The following is a 25,864-nucleotide window of genomic DNA, read 5'->3' on the forward strand; positions in this document are numbered from 1 at the left end:
CAGGCAGAGCTCCTGTAGAGGGCCTTTTACGGCTGGTTCTATGAGGTGTGTGTGGGGGAGCACAGCGGGGGCTCGCTCTGGCTTGCCACACTACATGCCAGAAGCACTCGACATTGGCACTGGATGTGACCGCTGCTCATGCGTTCACTTCTCTCTCGTATGGATTAAAATTAAAACATCATCTGTACCATGACTAAATGTACTGCCGCAAACGGGAAACATCACTTACAACGCAACTTTTACAACGCGATGCTTTTACATCACAACTTTTACAACGCAAACCATTACAACGCATTGCGCTGGGGGGCGCTCTAGGATAGGGAATATATTTAATTTACTATCCAACACCTTCCCTACTATCCACGGGGACTGGAGTTGGAATAGTAAATTAAATAATTCACTACCAGCGCCCCAAAGCACTATGAGTTGTAATGGTATGCGTTGTAAAACTCGCGTTGTAAAAGCATGCGATGTAAAAGCATGCGTTGTAATGTCGTACATCCCCGCAAACCATTATCCCTTCACATACAGGGGTCACTTACACGGAACGGTTCGTTTATTTTCTTCCCGACCTTGAAGCTGAATGCAGAAGAGAATTATTTAATGTCCCACAGATTGTTGAGTTGCGCTGTGCCAGTCTGTTACCTGAAAGTAATAGTTTTTGAGCGCCCGAACTCCCCCGAACAGTTTGCTGCCTTAAAAGATAAACAAAGGGAAGATGTCTTCAAAGATTGTTCTTACCCACCGTATTTATTTACAGTTATGTAATAAATGTAAATGTAAATGTAAATCCAGTACTTGTATAGCGCACGAATCACCCCCGAAGTAGTATCTCGGCTCTGGAGGCCGTTGGGAAGATTAAGCGAGATATTGCCCAGAGTCGCATGGTGCTGGGCAGACCCCTGCCGCCGGAGCCGGAGATCGAACCGTGATCCCCAGCGTCCAGCGTCAGTCGCCCTGGCCGCGGCATATGCACTGATTGCTGTATTTCTAATTCGGAAAAATTGAAATATGAAAACGGTAGAGGACGATGGCAGTTTAGATGTGTGATCTGAGTCAATTGGTGGGACGCGCCCTTTGGATGGGTTAAGTTAGGCACATCGCTACCTCCTTACAAGAAACCCTGCGGAAGGCCAGCTCCAGGACGCAGGCCCTGAGTTTTTGGGTAAATTCTTCTCTAATTATACAGTACAAAGCTCTTTCCTAAATAAACTTGGGCTTGCACACTTGGCATGAACATTCATTCAAGGTAAATGTGACTTCAAAGTGAGGGATTGTGTGCGTGCATGCGCATGTGTGTGCTATATATAAATCAAGGAGGAGACTTTTTAAACTTTGAGACAGAAAAGTCCACCAGAGACTGTTCAAATTTCAAGTTTATTGAAACAGAGACTGAGGGGCTGATTCACGGAACTAATCTGAGACAAAATCCTAAATGTACTACTTTTGGTATTCACAGAAGGCATTTAGTAGTCTTAAATTAGGCTTTTGTCTTAAGTTAGGATTTTGTTTTACATTAGGATTTTGTCTTAAATTAAGATTTTGTCTTAAATTAGGATTTTGTCTTGAATTAAACTTCAGTTAAGCTTAAATTAAATTTAAGTTTGTATTAAGACGAAATCCTAACTTGACTAAATCCTAATTTAAGACTACTAAATGCCTTCTGTGAATACCAAAATTTGTAAATTTAGGATTTTGTCTCAGATTAGTTCTGTGAATCGGCCCCTGTGTTTATAAGAGAAGTAGTGAGGAAGGAGAGAATGCAGGATTTTGTGCCCTAGATGGCGGCTCTAGACCGCCCATTCTGTCACTTTGGCATTTCCCCAGTGTCCTGGACTCTAGGGTTTTTCTTTCAGAGCAAGGGTGGCAGCCACGACCCAGTCCTTCCCCTATTCTTGTCAGCAGCCCCCCTGCACTGTGAGAATGGCAGGCTGGCATTTGGAATATGGCCCTAGCTCCCATCAGCAGCCAGTGAGTGGCGTGAACACAGGAGTGATGTGGTGGAAGCGGTTAGTGCCAGAGATCAGACAAGATGCAGCTTTCAGAGTGAGATGTATTTCCGGTACTCCGGTGGGAATGCAGCTCCTGTAGCCGAGTTTGGAGTGACCCGGAAGTGATACATTCTCTTAAGGTCTTGTACAGAGGACCCCGAGAGCAGGCTGGTGTGTGCCCGGTGCCATGCTCAGGTGCTTCCCACGTGCTCCCGGGGCCAGGGGTACTTCCGGAAGCCTGAGCCCAGGAGGGGAGGTGGACAGGGAAGGCAGAGGCCTTCTCTCTGGAGGTGGGCTCTCCTTGGCAGCTGGCAGAGGGTTCGGAGGAACTCCAGGTTTTAGATCCCATTCATATTTCATATTCTCATTTTATAAATTATATATCACTCGGCTCTTAAAGTGCTAAAACCCATAATCGGGACATGGTTAAAATAAACGAGATGGAACCCTTTCAGTCTCCAATAATGTATGATTTATGAGCTCGGTTTATCACATGCCTTCTGCTGGCACTCGTCTTCGACAGCACTTACCAGCAGGAGCTGATGGGCAGCAGCAAGCGGGGTGTGGGGGGAACAGGAGGGGAGGGGGGCTTCCAATCCTTCCGCCACTTAGGACAAAGAAGGCCCACTGGAGCCATTCTGCTTCATCCTCGCAATGTTCACTTCAGCATCACTAACTGCCCTTGCACTTTAGCATACGGTTTCGGACGAAAAGCGGCGATAATTATATCGCAATATCAGCTATTGCGTGAATCCATGCCTCAGCGCCTGTTTCCTGAATGCCCAGCTTGCATCTCTAATGAGATGCAAAGTGGGCGTTCCTTCCCAGAATAACGTGAGAAATGTCACTAAACGACATTTCTCCAATTATTTAGCTTCATGATAACCTGCAGAGTGATAAGAAAAGTAGAGCTAACCGCGCTTATCGCTACTTTTCTTACGCCTGCTTTTAATCTGACTTAGGCATTATATCCAATGGAAGGTGGATATTATGGCTAAGTCTGCCCTGGCCTATCACCAAGCTATCGCCAATGGCTGTAGGAATATCGCTGGATTTCCAGCCATAATCGCACATTCATTAGCTATCGCTTGGATTTTTATTGCTTTGGAGATAAGCGTCGCTGATAGCGCGCTATCTCAGCGATAAAATCCAGCGATAGCCGGTGATAATTATCCTTGCGCTAAAAGCGCTTAGCGATAATTATCGCCGGCTGTTGCTGATATGCCCCAGATTAAGCTTCTTTAGGGCTGCCCTATAAACAGCTTTGGCTGACTCACCAGCCTCCTGTTTTCCAATATGATCATAATAAAAAGTATATATAGATAAACATTTAGGGGTGTGACCAACCTTTTTCATTCATTGAGCTGGTCAAGTGTCAATCACATTTTGTTTCCAATCACCACAGCCTAGAACATAGGCCAATAGGTCAGCCCATTTCAGCCACTGGCTGTCTTCTGTGTGAGTAACTGCATTTTGCTCGGTCTCGTGTGATAACAAGCATTGGAAATGCAATAGATTTTTCATTTATTGGAGCTTGAGCTATTATCATTATAAATTACACCCTTTTAAACTATGCAATAGATGTGCCCTCGCCACCTAATAAAATAAGAACACTGAGAGTGAAAATGGCGGTTCCGACTCCACGTTAAAACAAGCAGTGTTGTGAGGGTGCAGTACAACAGGCTTTCACTGCAAGTCCGCTGGGCCCATATGGTACTGCACCCTGCAGCATGAGTAGCCAAAGGACGTGCCACACCAGTGAGAGCTGCCCACTGGTGAGCTGGAGATCCCAGTTCGAGTCTGGTGTTGGCTCAACATCGACTCAACATCCTGTGATAATGGGCTGATTGCTTAATTTCCGCAGTGGGCTCCGAGTGGTGGTGCGAACTCTGAGCATTATTGTGAGGGGGAGGCATGGGGAGATTACGGGATATGAAGCAGCCAAAGTAGTGTTGTGGGAGGGGTGACGGGGAGGCACAGAGATAAAGAGACACAAGCAAATAATGGGACACAAGTAAATAGAACAGTTAACAAGAAGCAAAAAAGTTCTCTGCAAGTATAAATAACCTGAACAGTAAGAACACATGTAAGAGGGCCGGTCCTCATGGGAGGATACAAAATTCCAAAAGGAGGGACTACAAAGTGTATTCACCAATGAAAAAACAGCATTTCTAAAGGGCAGCAACAGGAACCAACTACAAAGATGGGTGTTTTTGCAAGCCCATATCCTAAATACAGTGGCCTTGGGTAATGTTTGCACCCCGTTGCGTCACTTTTTGTGATGCAGCGGGGGCATAAAAACACAGCCCATTTCAACTCATTTCCAACATGACGCATCTAGGGAGATGCGTCATGTTGTAAAGCCCTGGGTCACATTATACCTGCATCAGGTATAATGTATGAAGGGTGGGCGTTCCCACGCAAAAAAGCCTCATAGAAGTGACGTAGTACAATCTACAAGATTTCACAGTGCCCTTTCTAGGACGCCACTGCGTCAAAACCTTACGCCTGCTTGGAGCAGGCATAAGGAGTGACGCAGCACAATGAGGACAGGCCTCCCCCTGCATTGCTGGAGTTGCATCGTGCTTGCGACATGACTCCAGAAATGCGTGACTTTTGCGCCAACAGGTGCGTCAGAATTTCTGACGCATCTGTCAATCCTTGTGCCATGGTGCGCCGTATTGTTAATACGGCACATCCATGGTGGCGCTAGGGTGTCTCCGGGTGGCGCAGGGAAAGTGATGCATGTCTTCAGCTTGGATCCAGTGGCATAGCGAGCAAGGGAATCCTTTTCGAGAGGCAGTTTCATCGCATTGACTGTTTCAAGCAGGCACCTCGATTGACACACACACATGTTTCAGGTGAGAGTTTTTGTCCCAAAATCTAATTCTTAAAGGTTTTCTTAATGTGGTAGCTGCTAGCAGAACCTCCGGCCCTTCCTTCTGCCTTCTCAGACTTGTCCTAAGCATCACTGGCGACCCAGCTCTCGTGAAGAACATCCACACTGATGTAGCCCTCTTCTGTCTCGTTGCCAGGAGGTATATTTTAGGATGACTACTACTACTACCACTACTACAACTACAGCCACTACTATTAATGAAACTACTACTACAACTCCTACTATTACTACTACAACCAGTAATACAACTACTTCTACTACTACTAGTACTAGTGGTACTGTGACTACAAGTACTACTACAAATACAAGAACAACTTCTAATATTAATACACCTACTACAGCAATTACTACTGCTTCCGTGGTTACTACATAAACTACTGCTATTACCAATATGGATACTACTACACCTACTACTAATACAACTATATCCACTACTACTACTACTATCACTACTGCTACAGCTACTAGTACAAATACAACTACAACTACAGCCACTACTATTAATGAAATACTACTACAACTCCTACTATTACTACTAGAACCAGTAATACAACTACTTCTACTACTACTACTACTACTACTACTACTACTACTACTACTGGTACTGTTACTACAACTACTACTATCATAACAACTACTACTACAAGTACAAGAACACCTGCTAAAACTACTGGAGCCATTACTACTGCTGCTGTGATCACTACATAAACTACTGCTATTACCAATACTACTACTACTATACCTACTACTATTACAAGCACTACAATTACTACTATTATATTGACTACTAGAGCTACTACTATTACCACAGCTACCACAACTACTACCAGAACTACTATGATTACTATTGCTATACTACTGTAGCCACTATAGTAGTCCTAGTACATTGATTACTACTTTTACTACTGATGCATCACCTACTACTTCAACTACTAATACTACTAATATGAATACTATGGTTTAACTACTGCTACCATTAACACCTCTCCTACTCCTCTTACTACTACTAATTCAACTAATACTACGTCTGCTGCTACTGCTGATAGTACTACTTCTCCTACTACTACTATAACTAACACACCTAGTCCGGCATCTACTATTAGCTCTACTACTACAACTTCAACAGCTGCAACTACAACTGTACTACTGCCACTACCTTTCACGTTATTCGTCCAGTATGTTTAATTTCTTAGAAGGTCTTGTAATGGGGGATCCTGAGCTTGGATGCCCTTCACCACCCCTTTTTTTTTTCCAGAGTTTTATATAGCGCGAACTTGACCCGAACTCAATCAGGTATCAGAGCGCTTTACATAGCACCAGTTACGTTACATGAGGACAGGGCCGGACTGGGAACCACAACCGGCCCTGGCAAAGTCCTCGGCCGGCCCCCCTCCCCACTCGAGGGGTTGGAGGTGCCGCCGAGCTCTTTGCCGGGGCCGGTTTTCGGCCGATTTTGGTACAGGGCCAATTTTGCAGCTAAATCGGCCCTGTACCAAAATCGGCCCCCAGGGGCCCAAAACCGGTCCCCACCAGTGCGGCACACCGGGGGATTGCCTGGTGCCCGCTATGGCCAGTCCGGGCCTGCATGAGGACACACATTCTTTTTTGTTAGGCACGGGGAGATCAAGTGATTTGCTCAGAATCACAGGAGGTTTTGGCGTCGTTATCAAGACTCAAACCCAGATCCCCAGGTCCAAGGTCGAGCGCCTTAGCCGTTAGGCCAACTTTATGGCCCTAATTCGTAGTTTTGGTTATTCTTCGGTCAAGGGAAGGCCCCAGTGGTCACCCTAAGTGCCGGCCCCGCGAGCCACGTCACCCAGGAGAGCTACTGCGCGAGGAAAGCTCCGCCCAGATCTGTGCATCTGATCTTAGTACACAACAGCACCTTTTATGTCCTAGCACCAGGCACACATGCTACACACTTCAAAATGTCTGCCACGTTCATCACAAGCAATACATTCCATTATAATATGCACTAAAAGCTACTCTGAGAACGTTCAGCTGTACTCTGCTGGACTCATTCATGGCTGCAGAGTCTGGGAACTGTCCCAACGCAGGAGTGTTCAACATACCAGAGGCAGGGTGCTTCTGAGTAAGGGTGAGTGAATCCCGCGTAATTCCATGCAGCGTAATCACACAGAATTTCCAAAGATTTCTGTAAGATTCCTCGTATAGTGGTATTTCTTAGGGCAAAAATACCCCTTTACATCCAAAATGGACAGGCGAATGCTTTTTGTGTTAAGAAATATAGCTAAATGCAAGAGAACATGAATAGGGAGTGCGAGCAGCTAAATGTGATGTTGGGGTAGGATTTTCCCCCAACTTACACCCGGCATTTAGCACTATTTTCTTGACTCAAAATCCACCCTTGTGTCCAAAATGGGGACTGGGATGCAGTTTGCTTTAAGAAACAGCACTAAATGCAGCAGAACACACCTAGCTAACTAAGGGCCAGTTGTAGGTATCCAAATACCGGTCGGTAACGGACGAAAATACAGATTTTCGGCCGTTACCGACTGGTATTTGGATACTGAGATGTAGGGGCATTAAAAAATGCAGATTTGGTAACTTTACCGAATCGGTAATTTACCGAATCGGTAAATTTACCGATTCAGTAAAATTACCGATTCGGAAAAATTACAGAATCTGCATTTTGATATGTAGGTAGCACTGTAAACAATGCTCAGTGCTTTCAGGATTCGTTATTTACCACCAACTATTAGTTGGTGGTAAATAATGAATTCCTATGTAAATGCAAATATGTGCATTTACACCTGTGCCACGTGGCACGCATACATGCCCTTAGGGCATGTATGTGTGCGACATGGCACACAAGCACTAATCAGGGGTGCAACAGGGTGTCAAAGTGACACATTGCCACCCTTGATTTTTTCGGTATTTACCGAATCGGTATTTACCGATTCGGTAATTGACTTTCATTCCTATGGGCCCAAAGGAATTTACCGATTTACCGATTCTAAAATACCGAATCGGTAAAATTCGGTATTTTAGAATCGGTAAAAATGATTTACCTACATCTAACCCTAAATTCTCACAGTAGAATTTTGTCCCCCCCAAATTACACTGAATTATGCATCCAGGAGTAATCACGCAATTATCAATAAGTCCCTATCAAAGAGTAACTCAAAATTGCTGGAATTGCTGCAATAACTCCACCCAGGCCAGTTTCCAAGACAGTGTGTACTGCGGCTCATCTTAACATAAAGTTTCACCTCCCTGCACCCAGGACTAGACTAGATAAACCTTCTTCACTAGGTTTCAGAAAAAAAGATCCCAGGCAGAAGAACTGGGAAGGAAATTGCAATATAAGGAAAGTACATTGTCACGGATTGTCACTTAAGGGAACACAACAGCCACATGTAGTGGAAGGCAGGGAGGGTCTGCTTCCTTTCTCTTGCTCCAGGCACTGCCCTTATTTCAATCAATCAGGTCATTTGTAGAGCGCACTACTCACCCGTAGGGTCTCAAGGCGCTGGGTGGGGGGGGGGGGTGCCGCTACTGCTCGAACAGCCAGGTCTTGAGCTTCTTCCTGAAGGAGAGGTGGTCTTGGGTCAGGCGCAGGTCGGTCGGGAGGGAGTTCCAGGTCTTGGCGGCCAGGTAGGAGAAGGACCTTCCTCCTGTTGTCGCTCTTCGGATGCGGGGGACGGCGGCGAGGGCGTGGCTGGTTGATCTGAGGAGGCGCTTGGGAGTGTTTTGAAGTCAAGGCCAGGAAAAGAAAAACAACTCTCCAACAGCCATGCTCCACTCATTTCTTCATAAAATAAAATATTGATTACATTTTCCATTTGCGATTCAAGTTTACAGCATGGCGACTTGTACCGATAATCTTAAGTAAAGCATCAGGCAGCTATCCTGGGTACAGACATTAGTCAGTGGTGGCTTCTCCGTTAAGGCAGGGGAGCGTCTCCCACTACTCTCTGAGCAGTGCAGAAATGAAAAATAAAATGATTTATAACAAAGGGCTAGATGTAGGTAATGTCTATTTACCGATTCCTAAATACCGAATTTTACCGATTTGGTATTTAAGAATCGGTAAATAGAATGTAGGTAAACAATTGGTAAATTTTACCAACTCGGTAATATTCGTTATTACCGATTCGGTATTTACCGAATCGGTAATAAGGAATACCTTCCCATTCATTCCATTGGGCCTGGAGGCCCATAGGAATGGATGGGAAGCCACTCACTATTACCGATTTGGTAAATACCGAATCGGTAATAGGGGGAGCATATTCAAGGGTGGCAGGGTGTCACATTGACACCCTGTTGCACCCCTGAATCGTGCATGTATGTCTGCCACATGGCACTTTTAAAAAAGCACAAAATTGCTTTTTTAAAGGTATTCGGTATTTACCACCAACTTGTAGTTGGTGGTAAATGACGAATCCTGAAACCAAAAATGCACTCACTTGAGTGCTCCCTACATAGGATTTAAGGATTCGGTAATTTACCGATTCCTTAAATTAAGGAATCGGTATTTTATCGATTCCTTAAAATAACAAATCGGTATTTTACCGAATCCTTAAATCCAACCTCCTACATTGCAAAGGGCTAAATACCAGGCGGTAACGGGAAATTTACCGATTTTCGTCCGTTACTGACCGGTATTAGCCCACCTACATCTATCCCAAAGTGTTTTTATCATTTTATTTTTCAGTACTGAGTATGTATTTACCTTAAGGAAAGTGTCTTCCGTCCTTTGCGATATCTAGGGCAGGGCGGGGCTGTCGTGACGCGACGAGCAGGGAGGAGGAGAGGTGGGCACCATAAGTGTGCATTATGGTTTGGCCGGCCGTCTTAGGATGTCCAAACCGTCATGCTCATTTAGCATTTCTCCACTCGGCTGTGCTGAACAGCCGGACACAGAACAGTCCCAGTCTCCCAGGTACTGTCTGTGTGGCAAACCAAGTCACTCAGACCAATCACGACACTGCTGTCAGCATTGAGTTTGTATTTACCTTAAGGAAAGCATGTTCTTTCCTTTGCAATATCGAGGGAGGGGTGGGATGCGATGAGCAGGGAGGAGGAGTGGTGGGCACCATAAGGGTGCATGACAGATTTGCCACACGTCTTAGGACGGGCAAACTGTCATGCGCACTTAGCATTTCTCCGTTCGGCTGTGCTGCACAGCAGGGTGGAGAACAGTCCCAGGCCCTGTCTGAGCGGCGTGTTAGATCGCTCAGAACAATCACAATGCTGCTGTTATGCTGTCAGTATTACCAACATGACAGCAGCGTCGTGATTGGCTTAGGGGAGTCTGGGAGCCTGTGTGCTGCCGGGAGTCAGAAGAGGATGGAGGAGAGGCGGTGGCAGCCGGCAGGTAAGAGGTTGTTTCTTTTTTTCTATCCGTCTTCCCACCTGCCCCCGCTGCCCCACCACTTTTCTCCCGCTGCAGCTGCCCCTGTGGACTACTACTGTCACAGATAGTCAGTAGGGGTAAAAAGAGGGGAGGGCAGTCAGCAGACGCCAGCTGTAAGGAAGGGAGCTACAGAGCCCTATAAGGACAGGTATGAGTGCTAGTTGTTGTGCTGTAGGAGATCTGGGTGATGCAACTCGCCATGACTCAAGGTGTAGTAGATTCAGATGTAATTATGGGCAGCATCCCGCTCAAAGGAGAGGGAGTCGTTCTTGATTGCCGCTTGAAGGTGGAGTGACAGGTCATCCCATTACATGTGTGGCTACACTACTTTTCCAGAAGTACATAGGAGCCTCTCCAGGGGCTAAAGGTTGCACATGGGGTCAACCCTTGGAGTTCATTGAGAGTCAAAGGGTGAGTCATGTCATTCCCACTATGACCGCTACTTTGGTGAATTCACACCCATAATGTATCACAGGTTGCTATATAAAGTTGACCAAGATCACACAATTGTATCTGGTGAATCTAGAATTTGCTTTAGAACTGCTGTACTCTTCTTCAATTGGATGTGATGTATGAACCAGAAAATACCCTGTTCCTAATGGTCTGATCCACTTTCAATTCTTTATTGAAATCCCCCACAATACCACGTGGTAAAATCCTATTCGCTACTATATGTTGATCAAAACCAATAGGTGTGAAAAAAGCCCTTTCCGTGGGATGGCTACTCTGATGTATCTTTTGCTCGCCCAGGTGCCCCGATAGCAGATCTTCACCTGAAGGCTCTCCGGATCAATCCCTGGGTATCCGTCCAACGCTGTATCCGCCTCACTAGAGGGATCATGGGCTGAGAAGCAGCAGGGAGCATGGCTGACATTCAATAATTCAAGAGGAGGTTGTGCTGAGAGAGGCACAGACATTTCTGCACTTGAATTATTGAGGAGAAACACACAGTTTCAGCTTCGTCCTGCCTGCAGAGAAGGGACAAGGTGTGATACCCGCTACAGGGGGCCAGCGACAACAAAAACAACTTACATGATTGAAAGAGAGCTGTGGTCTGGGGACCCACTTGCCAACTTTGCATCCAGGAGGCTCTAATTTGGCTTCCCTTATACACTATAGCCTTATGGCCCGCCGTAGCGGGCTATACTGGCTATTAAAGGCCCGCTCCTGTGTTAAAGGCCCGAGCCAAAGGCGAGGAAATTTGACACGGGTGAGGGACTTTAATAGCCGGTATAGCCATGCTACGAAGGGCTATAAGGTTATTAGAACATTTTGCCACTATAGGGCTGAAAGTTCTAACAAATAACACAAAGGCCTCTCGAAGCTCAAGGGGATTTAAATCCCCTTGATCTCCGAGAGGCCTTTGCAAAACATTGGAATGTTGCTCTGCGGGCCTTTACCGGCCCGTAGAAGCAGGGAGCACTCCATTGTCTACAATAGAGGTCCCAACATTCCAATGTTCTAATATGTTTTATAATCGTGTGCAAATTGATTCAAATCCCTGTGCCTCAGTTGCCATATCTGCCAACACATTGGAGTGCCAAGAACTGTATAGAGATATGTACTAAGCATGTTATTAAGTACCAGGGCATACCAAACTCCAATCAGCCCCAATTATAACCTTGCTATGTGCAAACTGGCCGATTGGGTTGACACTCCACTCGTACTGGGTAGAGATTTTAATAGTGCATCTGATGTTGCCCTTGTCCGCTATCCCCACCCTCCTCCTTGGAACAGCTGAGCGTGCTTCCTGGATACAGGACTGGTCGCTAGCAGAAGCTTGGCGTGCCTGGAATGGACAATATAGAGAATACTCTTGCATGGTTTGCATGTTGGACTCAGCCAAGTGGTATGCTCCCAAAGTCTACAACTTTATATATTTCATGCCACTTACCTAGGTAAGATATTCTCTGAGTACAACCCACTTGAAGTGGGTCACACCCCAATTCTAACCTGGAGGCTGCAACCTAAGTCACTAGAAAATACTGTGGTCAGGGAACCACTGCAGGAAACATTGGTACATTACTTTTCATACAAGTGCGTGTCCACTACTCCACTTCTAGAATGGGAGGAGTTTAAGGTAGCGGTCAGGGGCACTTGCATCGGTGTCCTAGAAGAGTTTCAGTTTGATCTCCACATGAACCAATGGATTAAGCTTATATGTGCTATACCAACGGCCAGAGCCAAAAGGGGGCACGACAACTCATATTCCTGTGCTGCGGCCAAAGACACAAGGTAGGGATGTCCCCTTTCCAACAGGTGTTTACTCTGACCTGTGAGCCCTTGGTGTCAAGATTACAAGTCCAGGGCACTTTTTGGGGTATCCCACCGCACAGAGAAATTCACACAGGGCCCGATTCGCAGAACTAAATTAAGACAAAATCCTAAACGTACTACTTTTGGTATTCACAGAAGTTAGGATTTTGTCTTAAGTTTGTCTTAAGACAGACTTAAGACAGACTTAAGTTAGGATTTTGTCTTAAGTCTGTCTTAAGTCTGTCTTAAGACAAACTTAAGACAAAATCCTAACTTCTGTGAATACCAAAAGTAGTAAGTTTAGGATTTTGTCATAAGTTAGTTCTGTGAACCAGGCCCACAGTGTCCTTACATTCAGAAGATGTGATTCTCTATCTGAGAGTTATTGACACCGGCCTAGAATTGTTAGCAAAGACTTTACATGACTTTGGATTATTATCTGGCCAGAGAGATAAATCTCATATTTACCCATTGCATAAACTTCTTCGACGAGTAGCTCGCTTGTGAAATGAGGAGTTGACTTAGGCCCCTCTCACTTTCTGTTCTTTGTGTGTATGACTCACAATCCAACCTTCTGGGTGGCACCGTGGGAAAACAATTAGATCCATAAAATCACGTATCTCGTTTTGGATTACGTTGGGCCCGATTCACAGAACTAACTTAAGACAAAATCCTAAACTTACTACCATTTCGGTATTCACAGAAGGCACTTACTCATTTTGGTATTCACAGAAGGCACTTACTCATTTCGGTATTCACTCATTTGTCTTAAGTTAGTTCTGTGAATCGGGCCCGTTGCCATTAATGGCCGAGTTGCTGTGTCTAAAATGGTGATACTTCCCAATCTCCTTTATTATTTTGTTAACCTCTGCTTGTCGATTACGGCAAAAACTATTGCGATCTAGATTCTGCCCTCTGTGACTGGTGTGGGATCAAAATTGAAACTCCCAATTTCTGGTGGGTGACCTGGGGGCACCTGAATTCTTGGGATATTATCTGTCAGCACAACTCCAGTGGCCGGTCTCCTGGATAACTGGCCATCATCTTCGTGAAACAGGGCCCACTTGGCGGCAGATCCAAGCCAGAGAATTATACTCTCTAGCCAGGTACCACACACCACTGCTTCTGTGGACTGCCTTGGATTGTTGGAAAGGTAGCCTGGCTTATGCAGATCTGAAGAGGCAGTAGGACAGTCTGACATAGCCCACGTCATGGAGTGCACAGACGTAGAACAACTACACTCTTGTAGATTGGGTAGATGTTGTCGCCTGATAAATAAACATACTCTCAACAAGAATCATAGACTTGGCCTTAATGGTAACCAAGGGAGACACATCCTTGCGTTGGAAGTTCTCTGAGCCGCCCTTGTTGGAGCATGGAGGAAGTCGTGAAGAAAGCGCAGGCTGAGAGCACGGCTCCCTGAAGGGAGGAGTCTGTGATCCGAGAGGGGTATGTGAGTCAGGGAGGAGGGGTCTGTGAGTCAGGGAGGAGTCTGTGAGTCAGGGAGGAGGAGTCTGTGAGTCAGGGAGGAGGGGTCAGTGAGTCAGGGAGGAATCTGTGAGTCAGGGAGGGGTATGTGATCAGGGAGGAGTCTGTGAGTCAGGGAGGAGCCTGTGAGGGTCTGTGAGTCAGGGAGGAGGGGTCTGTGAGTCAGGGAGGAATCTGTGAGTCAGGGAGGGGTACATGATCAGGGAGGAGTCTGTGAGTCAGGGAGGGATCTGTGATCAGGGAGGAGTCTGTGAGTCAGGGAGGGATCTGTGATCAGGGAGGAGTCTGTGAGTCAGGGAGGGATCTGTGATCAGGGAGGAGTCTGTGAGTCAGGGAGGAGGGTCTGTCATGAGGGAGGAGTCTGAGTCAGGGAGGGGTCTGTGAGTCAGGGAGGGGTCTGTGACTGAGTCAGGGAGGAGGGGTCAGTGAGTCAGGGAGGAATCTGTGAGTCAGGGAGGGGTACGTGATCAGGGAGGAGGGGTCTGTGATCAGGGAGGAGTCTGTAAGTCAGGGAGGAGGGTCTGTCATCAGGGAGGAGTCTGTGAGTCAGGGAGGGGTCTGTGAGTCAGGGAGGCGTCTGTGATCAGGGAGGAGGGGTCTGTGAGTCAGGGAGGGGTCTGTGAGTCATGGAGGGGTCTGTGAGTCAGGTAGGGGTCTGTGAGTCAGGGAGGAGTGGTCTGTGAGTCAGGGAGGGGGCTGTGAGTCAGGGAGGAGTCTGTGAGTCAGGAAGGGGTCTGTGAGTCAAGGAGGGGGCTGTGAGTCAGAGAGGGTCTGTTTAAATGGCTAATTGCACTGTGTTGGGATTCGCTGCTCCTAGAATTCAGAGTCCATCAAAGATGTGAACAGACCCCCCCCCCCCCGCCCCGATCCCCATTTAACTATAGATTACATTGTTTATTATGTTCATTTACTAATGTAGAATCCTCAAAGCACCAGGGGGCATGGCTGTGCTAGGGCTGTCGTGGAGTCGGTGGGAACTGGGTAGAATTACAGGGGAATTGTCAGATTTTTTCATATTCCTGTTTGTTGCTACGATGTGACCGAAACTTTTACCTTTATAAACCCGATCCACCTGAAATGATATACACCTGTATTTCATTTTAAGCAACACTGTACTCATTTGTTGTTTCCCTCCCTGACTGTAATCTAAGATCTGATTACATGTTTAACTATAAAAATCTAATAACATCTACTTTAAAAATGCCAGAGCATTTCCATGCATTTAAAGAGAGGCCTCTGTTCCAGAATGGTCGCTGTGCCGCCCTTTATCCACAGCTGACGTGTCTGTCTGCTTCCCCTTGACCCACCCCTGATTTCGATGCCACCTTGTTAATTTAAGGCTCGCCCCTTTAATTCACTGGCCTGGGTCCAGTGGCCGCAGACAGCTTCGCAGTGACCCCTAAAGTGGAGTAGGAATCATTGCATTCATGTTAGATATACCTTGCTCCTGCCATGTTTCTTGCTCACACCAGCACTGCTCATAGGAAGGGCCTGCCTCTGATGTTATTCCCTTCCCCCAACACTTGGATTCTGAGCAGAGAAAACTAATGCATGCTTGCTCTGCTGAAATGTTTGTACATTGCTGTTCACTTCGGATATGTGTGGTAGTTGGGATAGTAGGGTGTGTAGATGTGGTTTGGTTGGGTTAGTGGTGCATGCTGGTACATTAATCTGTGCATAGTTTTGTGTATGGTGTACATTTGGTGTGAGTGTGTTGCTCTGTTTGTGGATGTGGATGGTGTGGGCTGGGTATTGCTAAATGAGAAACCCTTCTAAACACTTCCCTCTGACTCCTCCCCTTCAAAACTCCTTTTTACTCATCCAAAAGCCTCTTCCTACTGCTAAAACCTAAAATAAAAAATCCTTCACTCTTTTATCCCTCCACTATCCTTTTCAATCAAAATTAACAGACTAACATGTTCACTTCTCAAATTCCATATTAAACTATACTAATATACTGCCCAAATAACTGAATAACATTTCTACTACTCAAATTACTTCATATTTATACTACACTAATTTTCAACACTAATCCTTTATGGGTTCCAGAGTGGCATACTACTCGCCAGAATAGCGCCTCAACGCCCATCAGGGGTAACACGTGCTATATGAATGCAAATCTCTCTTCCCCTTGTATCCCTTCGCTATCATTCTCACTCCAAGTAACAGACTAATAAATTACTTCATATTTCACCATATTAATTCACCACTAATCCTTTATAGGCTTCCTGAATAGCGGGCGTCAACAAGCGCTATATAAATACAAACCTTTGTCCTCCTCTATCCTTCTGGTATCTTTCCGAATCCAAATAACTGACTAACCTATCCACCACTTAAAATGTACTTGCATGTTTCACTATACTAATTCAGCACTAATTCTCTATGGGTACCGGAGTAGCGTGCTACTCGCCGAAAAAGCGCTTTGACGCCTCGTATGGGGTAGTAAGCGCTATATAAATGCAATTACAATAAATACAATACTTGTTCTCAGGAGCTCAGAGTAGACTAGACACCGTCTTGTATTTTTTTACGAATTTATCACATGACCCTATACGAAACATATGAGCATTAGTGTATTTACGTGTGCAGCTGTGCGAGCGAAATCTCTGTCAGGCTGACTCTGTGATTCACAGACTTTTCATTTTTATTCTGTTAATAACATCTTTCAGGCTGTAATTGGTGTGCCAGATAATTTACTATTTAACAGTAATCTAAGCATAAACCGTAAAGAATACTGCCACAATGAAATAAGTGTCAGGTGCCAATATTGATCTAGGACACAGTAACGATTTCTTTTATCCGTGTTGTAACTATTTAATTTTTTCCAAGTTCATGACATAACATTCTTTATTGATGAACAGAGGTTCAACCATTATTTATTTAGCCTCGTCGCCAATGATAGTCAACATTCAGCATAAGTCAAGCACTTTACCAGAGTATCTGCACTTACTGTTTTTCAGGTTCAAGGGATGTTCATCACCCTCGACTGCCTATGGACATTTTATTCCTGTTAAGGCTTCTAACATGTTGTGTCTCATCTTGTTTCACAGGGAACTGAGGAACCAGAGGATGTGAGAAGATGAAGAGCACGCCCCACCCTGCAGAAGATGCTGGCAGACAGACTTGCTTATCTTGCCTACCTCATGACTCAAGGGCAGAGGGAAGGCCCACTGACCATCCTTGGTCAGAATGACGTGTACCAATAGATCCTCCCCCATCCGGGCGAACACAAGAGCATCTAACAAAGCCATAAGGACAGTAAAGGATCGCTGTGCGTTGCTATTCAGGACCTGTGCAGATCCCACTCAAAGCTGACTGCTTGCTGCTAAGTAAACTGCTTTTTCACAGAAACATTTCAACACCACCCAGGAGGGTAGGCAGCCCATGGTGAATGGAATAAGCAGGATTGACCACGTCCTCACTGGCCCAGAGAAGTTCCTTGGTGTGTTCCCTGCATCACCTGAGTGGGTTGCCAGGAATATTTCTCCATTAATATAAATAATGAATTTATGTATGACGCGTGCCCTCTCCTCATGGTACAGTAAAGAAGGTTTTGTTTGGTGATGTTGGATCTTTTTCTGTGAAACAATCTTCTTTGGTCTGATGGCCATGTCCTGAAGAAGGCCTAGAAGAAACGTTTCAAAACAAAGGTGCCCATGAAATTCAGAAGCACCGCTGCGAGGCTGCGGAGCCTTCGATGTGGGATTACACTCAGGTAAAACATACCCCAGATGCTCATGTTTAGGTGACACAATAAAGATTCAATCAAAAAATGATCTGAAACTACCATCCACTGTCTAAAGATCGGATTGTACAGAGCCAACAGGCGTTGTGGACACCACTTCCTCCAGCAAGAGATAGCAGCCTGGCACCCCAGACTGGATTATGTCGCTGTGGCTCGGCCGGGCTATCTTAGGGAGTCGTTTATCCTGACCCTACCATGCCGGTGTCTATCATGGCCACCAGCACCACCAGGTCCTTTTTCTGGGAGGTGTTCCCCCCGATGCCCACCTGTCGTGTTTACTGCACGCCCGCCTTCCAGGACGGCCATCTCTTTGTGCTGGGGGGCTGCAGCAGGACCGGCCTGCCCCTTGACACAGTGGAGTTGTTGGATGTGGATTCTCAGAAGTGGATGACTCTACCGCCGTTGCCCATGGCCAGGGCTGGAGCAGCTGCCATCGCAGTGGGGAAGCAAGTCATGATCATAGGAGGCATGGATTCAGAGCAGAGCCCCCTGGCTTCGGTCGACATTTACAACACAGACGAGGGCAGGTGGGAGAGGAAAGCGGAGCTTGGGCAGCCGTCCATGGGCATCACCGCGATTGAGAGAGGTAAGAGCCTTATGTTCAACACATGTGCCCTGTTCTGCACTGAACGTTGAATCTCAGCAGTAAGTGACTGGAATGGAAAACAAGAAGTGCAGACACTTTCATGGCACCAGCTTCTGGTTGGCATGGCAATAATGAAAGAATCCTGCTGATGTGTCTATTATGTGCCAGTACCATGTGGATGACTGTAATAGGTGTCGGTGTTGAGAATCAAGTGGTTGTACCGAACACCAGAATCCACTGGCTCAAATTAAGCACTGCTGCCCCAGTGAAAGTGCTGATGTTTCTTTGAGAAGAACCAGTGCTGTCCAGCAGGATGACTCAAGTGCGTTCAAGAAGTGCTGCTGGTACTGTAGTGGTAGAAGTGTTAGTCTCCTGCTGAGACGAGCCAGTGCTGCTCCATTGAGAGTGGTGGTTCGTGATTTAAATGTCAGAACATTTTCATGTGCTGCTCTAGGGAAAGACCCTACACTCTCTATTTTATTGTACCCTGAAAACAATGAACATGGCAGTACAGAGAGTGTTTAAACACCAGCTCACGCAAACCACACCTCCCAGAGATATTTAAATGTAGACTCTGTGTTGACTCATTTATAAACTTGATACTCAGGTTCTATTCGAGGCTCTTCTGTAGAATATTTTGTAAGTCTAACATTTTTCAAGTGGAAAGGCAGTGCTTAATTTAAGCCAGTGGTTTTCGGTGCTGGCATCAGCACTTTATTGTCAACACTGGCGCTTGTGACAGTCTGCCACAAGGTGGCGCTGTCTGGCTAATTTGAAGATTACCACAACAACAGTTAATTATTAATTCAATATACATAAAAAATGACTATTGCCTGCTGCCCAAGCCAATACTATAGCTTTGGGGGCCTCAAATAGTCAGAATTGTCACACTTGTAGGAGTGTGATGGTTAGTAGTTGTATTTTTTACTATTAGTGGCAGCATGGAAGGGGCAATGTGTCGTGTAAACTGCAGTGGCCTCCTGATGAGAGCCCGGGTACTTATTAATTTACAAATTAAGCACTGGGATAAGGGGGCTTGGACGAGTCTCTGTGCTGGGATTTCTCTGAGGTCATGTCTTGTAAGGTCAATTCCTTTGGGTTTCATGCGGGACAGATGACGTTGGTGTTGTTGCTGCAGAAGACACAATGGCGCAGTGAGAGTTTGTTGCCTTGTTTGTCTATTTCCGCTGTGATCTAAGAAATATTCAAAAGAAAGTCACATTGCCATGAAAGTGCAAATGCATAAGACACTCTACAAACAGCTGTTGGAAACTCAAGTGTTTCCCTTGGGCTGCTGCCTTACAAAAGGCTGGCCGTGCTGGGACAGAGTCAGTCATACACCCTTACAAATTTCAGAGTTGTTTTTTTTTTGCCGCTTTATATACACAAAGATATCAGAGCGCCTTACATGAGCATCAGTTGCATTACAGACAGACATATTCATTTATTTATTTTTTTTAGCCACGGGGGGGATTGAGTGATTTGCCCAAAATCGCAAGATGCTTGAGCCAGCCCTGAGACTCAAACCTGGTTCCCCAGCATAAAAGTCGGCCACTCTGGCCGTTAAGCCACATCTAGCCAGCAGGTCAGTTCCGGGAGGCACCTAGCCTGGCCCCTGGCCCCCTCCATCTCAAAGAAGACCTCACATGGCAGGACTAGTTCAACGGTTTGACATATACAGCTCAAGTTTTTTTCTTTTTTTTTTACAAAGCCTGTCAACAAACTTGGAAACTTTAAGGTTGAGCAAAGTGGGCTGTGGCCCAGGGCGCAAAGCATCCACCACCCACAAATAGAGCCTTCTTAACTGTCTGCCTCAGCCATCTGTCTTATTCTGACAGTCCAGCCCTGATGACCTGCAATGCTGCTATTTACTAGGCTGCTTTCTCACAACCTTTTCGTTTGCATTTTCTTTTATAGAAAGGGGGAGACTGAGTAATGGGAGTTTGTTAAAGAAATGTTGAAATATAGGGGCAGATGTAGGTAATCCAAATTTACCGATTCTAAAATACCGTATTTTACCGATTCGGTATTTTAGAATCGGTAAATGCTATGTAGAAAAAAATTCGGTAAGTATTACCGAATCGGTACTATTCGGTATTTACCGAATCGGTATTTACCGATTCGGTAATTCCCATTCATTCCTATGGGCCCGAAGGCCCATAGGAATGAATGTCAATTACTGAATCGGTAAATACCGATTCGGTAAAATAGGCAAACATTCAAGGGTGGCAGGGTGTCACATTGACACCCTGTTGCACCCCTGAATAGTGCTTGTGTGCACATGTGGCACACATACATGCTCTAAGGGCATGTATGTCTGCCACATGGCACAGTTGAAAATGCACAGATTTGCATTTTCAAAGGTATTCGGTATTTACCACAAACTAATAGTTGGTGGTAAATAACGAATCCTTAAAGCACGTAAGCACTCTTAACCGCATGCGTGCGGGCGGAATTCCGCTCGCACGCTGAGAATTTGTAAAGCCCATTATTCATGACGAGCTGGGCTCGTCATGAGCGTGCGAGGAGGCTACCTCATGACGAGTCCAGCTCGTCATGAGCGTCGAAGGGGTTAAAAGTGCTTCCTACATGCCATTTACCGATTCGGTAAATACTGAATCGGTAAATAATGATTCGGTAAATACCGAATCGGTAAATAATGATTCGGTAAATACAGAATCGGTAAATACCGAATCGGTATTTACCGAATCATCCCCTACATCTGAAATGGCTCAATACCGGTCGGTAAGCCTGAAATTGACCGTATTTCGGGTTTACCGACCGGTAATGAGCCACCTACATCGGGTCCATGGTTATGTATTTAGCTCCATGCAGCATTAAAAAAAAGTTGATATAGCATTTATAGAAAACGTTAATGTACAGCAAATAATGTCAAACTCATGAGTATAAGGAGGGGGGTCAGAGATGCTACTTCTAACACTCGTGAGCTTCAAAGTGAATTACAACATCGAAAACTCATATACCACTCCTTTGCCTTCTGGTATATGTATTCTGAATGTTAGATGTAAAACATTGAATCACGGACAAGTGTGTCACAGACATATATATATATCGGTTTAATATACTACTTCTCACAACCAACATGTTTCAGCTCATTTAAAGAATAAAATGGCAATAAAGGTGTGGCCTAAGGGATAGAACTGCTGACTGAGCTGGAGTCTCTCAGATCTTTGTAGCATGATATAAGGGATAAAGTACCCCTGCCGCATATTGTGAGGATATTGTCACCAAGGAGTCCCATAACCATGTAGAGGAATAAGGCCGAAGTTCGGGGTCTTTTGTAAGGTTATCCAACTCTGGGATGACTTGCAATATCCTTATCATGTACACCAAGGGGTACTTTATCCCATATAATCAGGCCCACTGGGAATATACAATTGTGAGGCAGGAGCGATTTTGGCATAATTGTAGATTTGCCACATTGCCTAATGATCCACCATCTGCTGCAAATTCTGCAGGTTTTAACAAAAAAATTGTTTCTAGCTCAAATCCTTCAAAATGTATTAAAACACGGTGACATGTGTTGCCACGTAATGGAAGGACATTTGCAAAGGTAGATTAGTCACCTTTCTGTAGCTATATTTGGGTGTCAACATGGAACTAATGAGGTACAACTAATGCCTAGACATGTGTTAACAAGTTTGAAAATGACTAAAGACGGGGGTAATACTATCACAAAATGTGATGCATAATATCGCATAATTTGCCTTTTCTTGCAGCTTAGTTTACTTTAACCCTGCCACATAATTTGACCTTCTCCTGGCGCATAATTCCAGTGGCCCGCATATAATGCATAGATACACCATCACCTTTCCCACAAAATATTTAAAACCTTAATGCGTAGTTCTTTCATATGGAAAAGCAAGCATGTTTGCAAACATGAAAAATAAAAATAAAACCTCTCGTGCAAAATTAAGCACATCAAAAACCTGTTCAATATTTGTTGCAAACAGATATTAGGAACAGGTTAATACAAGTCAGTTTAAAAAAAATGCAGTAGCTCAGAATGTTAGGAAATATGCAGAAAGATTCTAGATTTTCTCTATCTAAGGAGTGCAAAAAATAAACATTTGCGGTGCTGTGTCTAATGTTCCTGTTTACTCGTTACAAGACAGTTGTTGTCCATAAATATTAGGTGTTGTTGAAGAAAAGAAAATCAAAATCAAGATGACTATGTCAAGTGTTTTAAGAATTTTTTAATATTGATTGCCGTTTTTGTAACCTCGTTTTATATAGGCTACAAATCGAGGTAACAAAACGAAAATCAATGATTACAAAGTCTCAAAACACATGACAGAGAAATCTCGATTTTCGTTTTTTACAAGAACACCTTATATTCATGAACAACAAATGCCGTTAAAGAATACACAGGAAAATTAGATTATTTGTAGCAAGATTATTTATATTTGAGAGGGAGTTGGCCAAACCCCTAAGGAGTGTTGACAGAGTTCCCAACTAATAAACTATTTTACAAGCTAGGAATTAAATGTTGAATGTGGTGAGGGTTGAGCCTTCAACCTATACTATACTGCAAACAAAAAACATCCTATTTCTGCTTGTCACTGTGAGCTATTAAAATAGAGCAGAGGAAGGTAAACCAATGTTCCCTTTCCTTACTTTGCTTCAATTATGCTCTGTGACCTGGCCTGCCTTTCACCTGCCAGCAAGCACTGTGAGGTCAGAACCTGACTGTAATAACTTATAATAGTTTAGTTCTGATGTTTTTTCTTCAATTATAAAGACATTACAGACCTTTATACAGGGTGTACAGAATCCCATTTATTATAATAGAGTTGCTGTCCTACAACCTGTCTAAACACCGAGGTGGCTTAAAGGCTTGAATTTAGTTCTCTGTGCCCCACAGATTGCACATCCGCCTTTACATCACAGGTGTGCTACCCTGTGTGAAGCCTGTGGGCCCGATTCACAGAACTAACTTAAGAGAAAATCCTAAACTTACTACTTTTGGGATTCACAGAAGTTAGGATTTTGTCTTAAGTTTGTCTTAAGACAGACTTAAGAGAGACTTAAGACAAAATCCTAACTTAAGTCTGTCTTAAGTCTGTCTTAAGTCTGTCTTAAGACAAACTTAAGACAAAATACTAACTTCTGTGAATACCAAAAGTAGTAAGTTTAGGATTTTGTCTTAAGTTAGTTCAGTGAATCGGGCCCTGTGTCTCTATTACGATCTGTGTAACTGGAGTAGGTGTTTCTCTTTACAAAGCTAGAATCTGTATAATGTTCTTATATCGGCAAAGCTCACTTTAATAAATCCTGTTTCTATGACATCGGTGCTGAACACACCTAACTACATCTCAAAAAGGTGCAGAAAATGTGGATGTTCAAAAAATGTGCACAGTTAGGATAAAATGTCCCAGAAAACTGTACAGTACTTCCCACAACCAACTCTAACAAATGCTGCTTGAAGAATCCTTAGTACCTTTCTTGTATTTAAGTTCACTGATGTTTAAGACTCTTTCCTGTGTTTGATGATCTGTGTTGTAGCTCTTGTAAGTTGATATCTTTTGCAAACAGGGGTGGCTGGTAGCCTTAGAAAGTAGTGGGGCGAGCGAAGTGCTGCACTGCTTCCCAAAAACCTAAATTAAACAACCTCTCCCTGTAAAAGTGAAAAACAACCAACCCCTCCCTCCAAAGGCAAACATAAAACAACCCCTCCACCCAAAACCCCTAAAAAAACATAACCACTAACTTAATCACAAGGCTTGCATGCACTATATGTTCCTAATAAATACAATTAAATTAAAATGTACTTACCCACGACCTCCACATCCTTCTCGGTGTTCTTCTGCAGTCTGATGCACAAAGGATGATCCCTTAACCAATCCAGACTCTGTTTTCATGCTGCTAACCAGCATGAGAGAAGTGCTAGGATTGGATGGCGCGGGTTGACCGAACGCAGCTTCAGGCCATGGAGGTCTGTGCTTGTTCTCCACCCAGCTGTCTATAACAGCTGGGTGGAAAGCTTCAAAGTGTGCATGTCACTTTGGCCGGTGTAAGGCGGCCGGCCGAATTGACATGCGCACTTTGGAGCGTACAGTCAAGCATGCTCTGCTGCCATGTCTCCTGGCTCGGGGGCAGGCTGGTGGCTGCGGCGCTCCACAGTGAAAAATAAAATAGAAATGAAATAATTTCATTGCCATTTTATTTTTCACGTTTGGTGTGGCTCCCAGCGTGCGGGGGGTGGGGTGACGCTCACCCACCGTAACGAAGAAACCGCCAATGTTTGCAAATTGCAGTTCTTTTACCTTAACCAGAAATTGATAGGGGGAACTGCATCGTCAAGATGTATATTCACTAGTCCTAATTAAAGGTAGATTGTCCAAATTGGGGTCCCCCGGATATGCTTGTTTCTCGGACCCCACTGATATTTAAGGTGGCCCAACCTGTAAACTGGCCTAGTGGCTATGAATGAGCTGAAAATGGATAATAAATTCGAAGTTGTTCCAAACAGGGGCTCCCACAATAGAGTTAGCCCATGGACCCCAGAACTCTTAATAAAATATCCATCAACAAGCAGCAACATATCACACCCTATCCAGGGTCGTAACACAGGGCGCCGCAGCCACTTGGGTGGTCCCCATCCAAAAGGGTTACGTGGGCTCGAAATAACCAGCCTGGAAGGCTGTGCCAAGATGACTCTGGTGAAGGAGACAGGGCTGGGTGAGCCCTCTTCACAGGTTCACAGGGCAAGTCAGGGTAGGGTGGCACCGTAAGGTGGGGTGGGACCCAATAACCCACCAGCAGTGACTGTTCTCTTTCATTGCCTCATTAGTCTGCTCTCGTTTCATGTGCTGGGCTGCTGGCACCAGGCAGGGCTGGACTGGGAACAGAAACCGGCCCTGGCATACTGCTCAGCTGGCCCCCCGTGGGGTGAGGGGTAGTGCAGCCCAGCAGTTTGCGACGGCTGGTTTTGGCCGATTTTGTTACAGGGGATCAATATTGCCGACCCCCGGTAACAAAAACGCCGCCCCAGGGGCCCAAAACCGCCTCCCACCCTAGCGGCCTACCGGGGAAATGCCTGGTGCCTGCTGTGGCCAGTCCAACCCTGGCACCAGGACTGTGGAAGAACAGTGGAAACCAGAAGCCCAGAGATGTATTTTGAATCAGGGGCTTCTAGCCCAGTCTCGGTGGCCACCCCCTGGTCCCACTCCTGCAAAGAGCTACGCACCTTGGGTTAGACTAACGCATTTCAGTGCAGGTGTCCATCTCATGACAGGAAACTGCTACGTCAGGCATTATCAGCTAGTGCCTGAGATGTGCAGTGACTCAAGAGGCGCTACAGCTCTCACCGCAGGCAAAAGTAATGAGCCAGCCCAGGTTGAGGAGAGATGACGCTGGTTGCTATGGAAATGCGTCAGCTTGGGCCACAGCAATGTTGCTTGTTTACTCCATTGCCAGGCTGGATACAGCAATAACAAAGAGCTGCCTCTGGGCCCAGCTCTCAGTGCACCTTACCTGGCATCATACCCTCCTGTAC

General features: G+C 45.3%; 1 protein-coding gene across 1 annotated transcript in view; it reads left to right on the forward strand.

Annotated features, from left to right (window-relative positions):
• The window catches only part of KLHDC8B (kelch domain containing 8B), an 840,178-nt gene that overhangs the window by 160,967 nt on the left and 653,347 nt on the right, over positions 1-25,864 (forward strand). The window contains exon 2 of the mRNA XM_078661833.1: positions 17,065-18,345. Within this exon, the coding sequence (XP_078517959.1) occupies positions 17,955-18,345 (391 nt within the window). The 5' untranslated portion in view covers positions 17,065-17,954. The remainder of the gene's footprint in view (positions 1-17,064; positions 18,346-25,864) is intronic.

This window comes from Lissotriton helveticus, chromosome 9 (assembly GCF_964261635.1).
Source record: "Lissotriton helveticus chromosome 9, aLisHel1.1, whole genome shotgun sequence".
Taxonomy (NCBI): domain Eukaryota; kingdom Metazoa; phylum Chordata; class Amphibia; order Caudata; family Salamandridae; genus Lissotriton; species Lissotriton helveticus.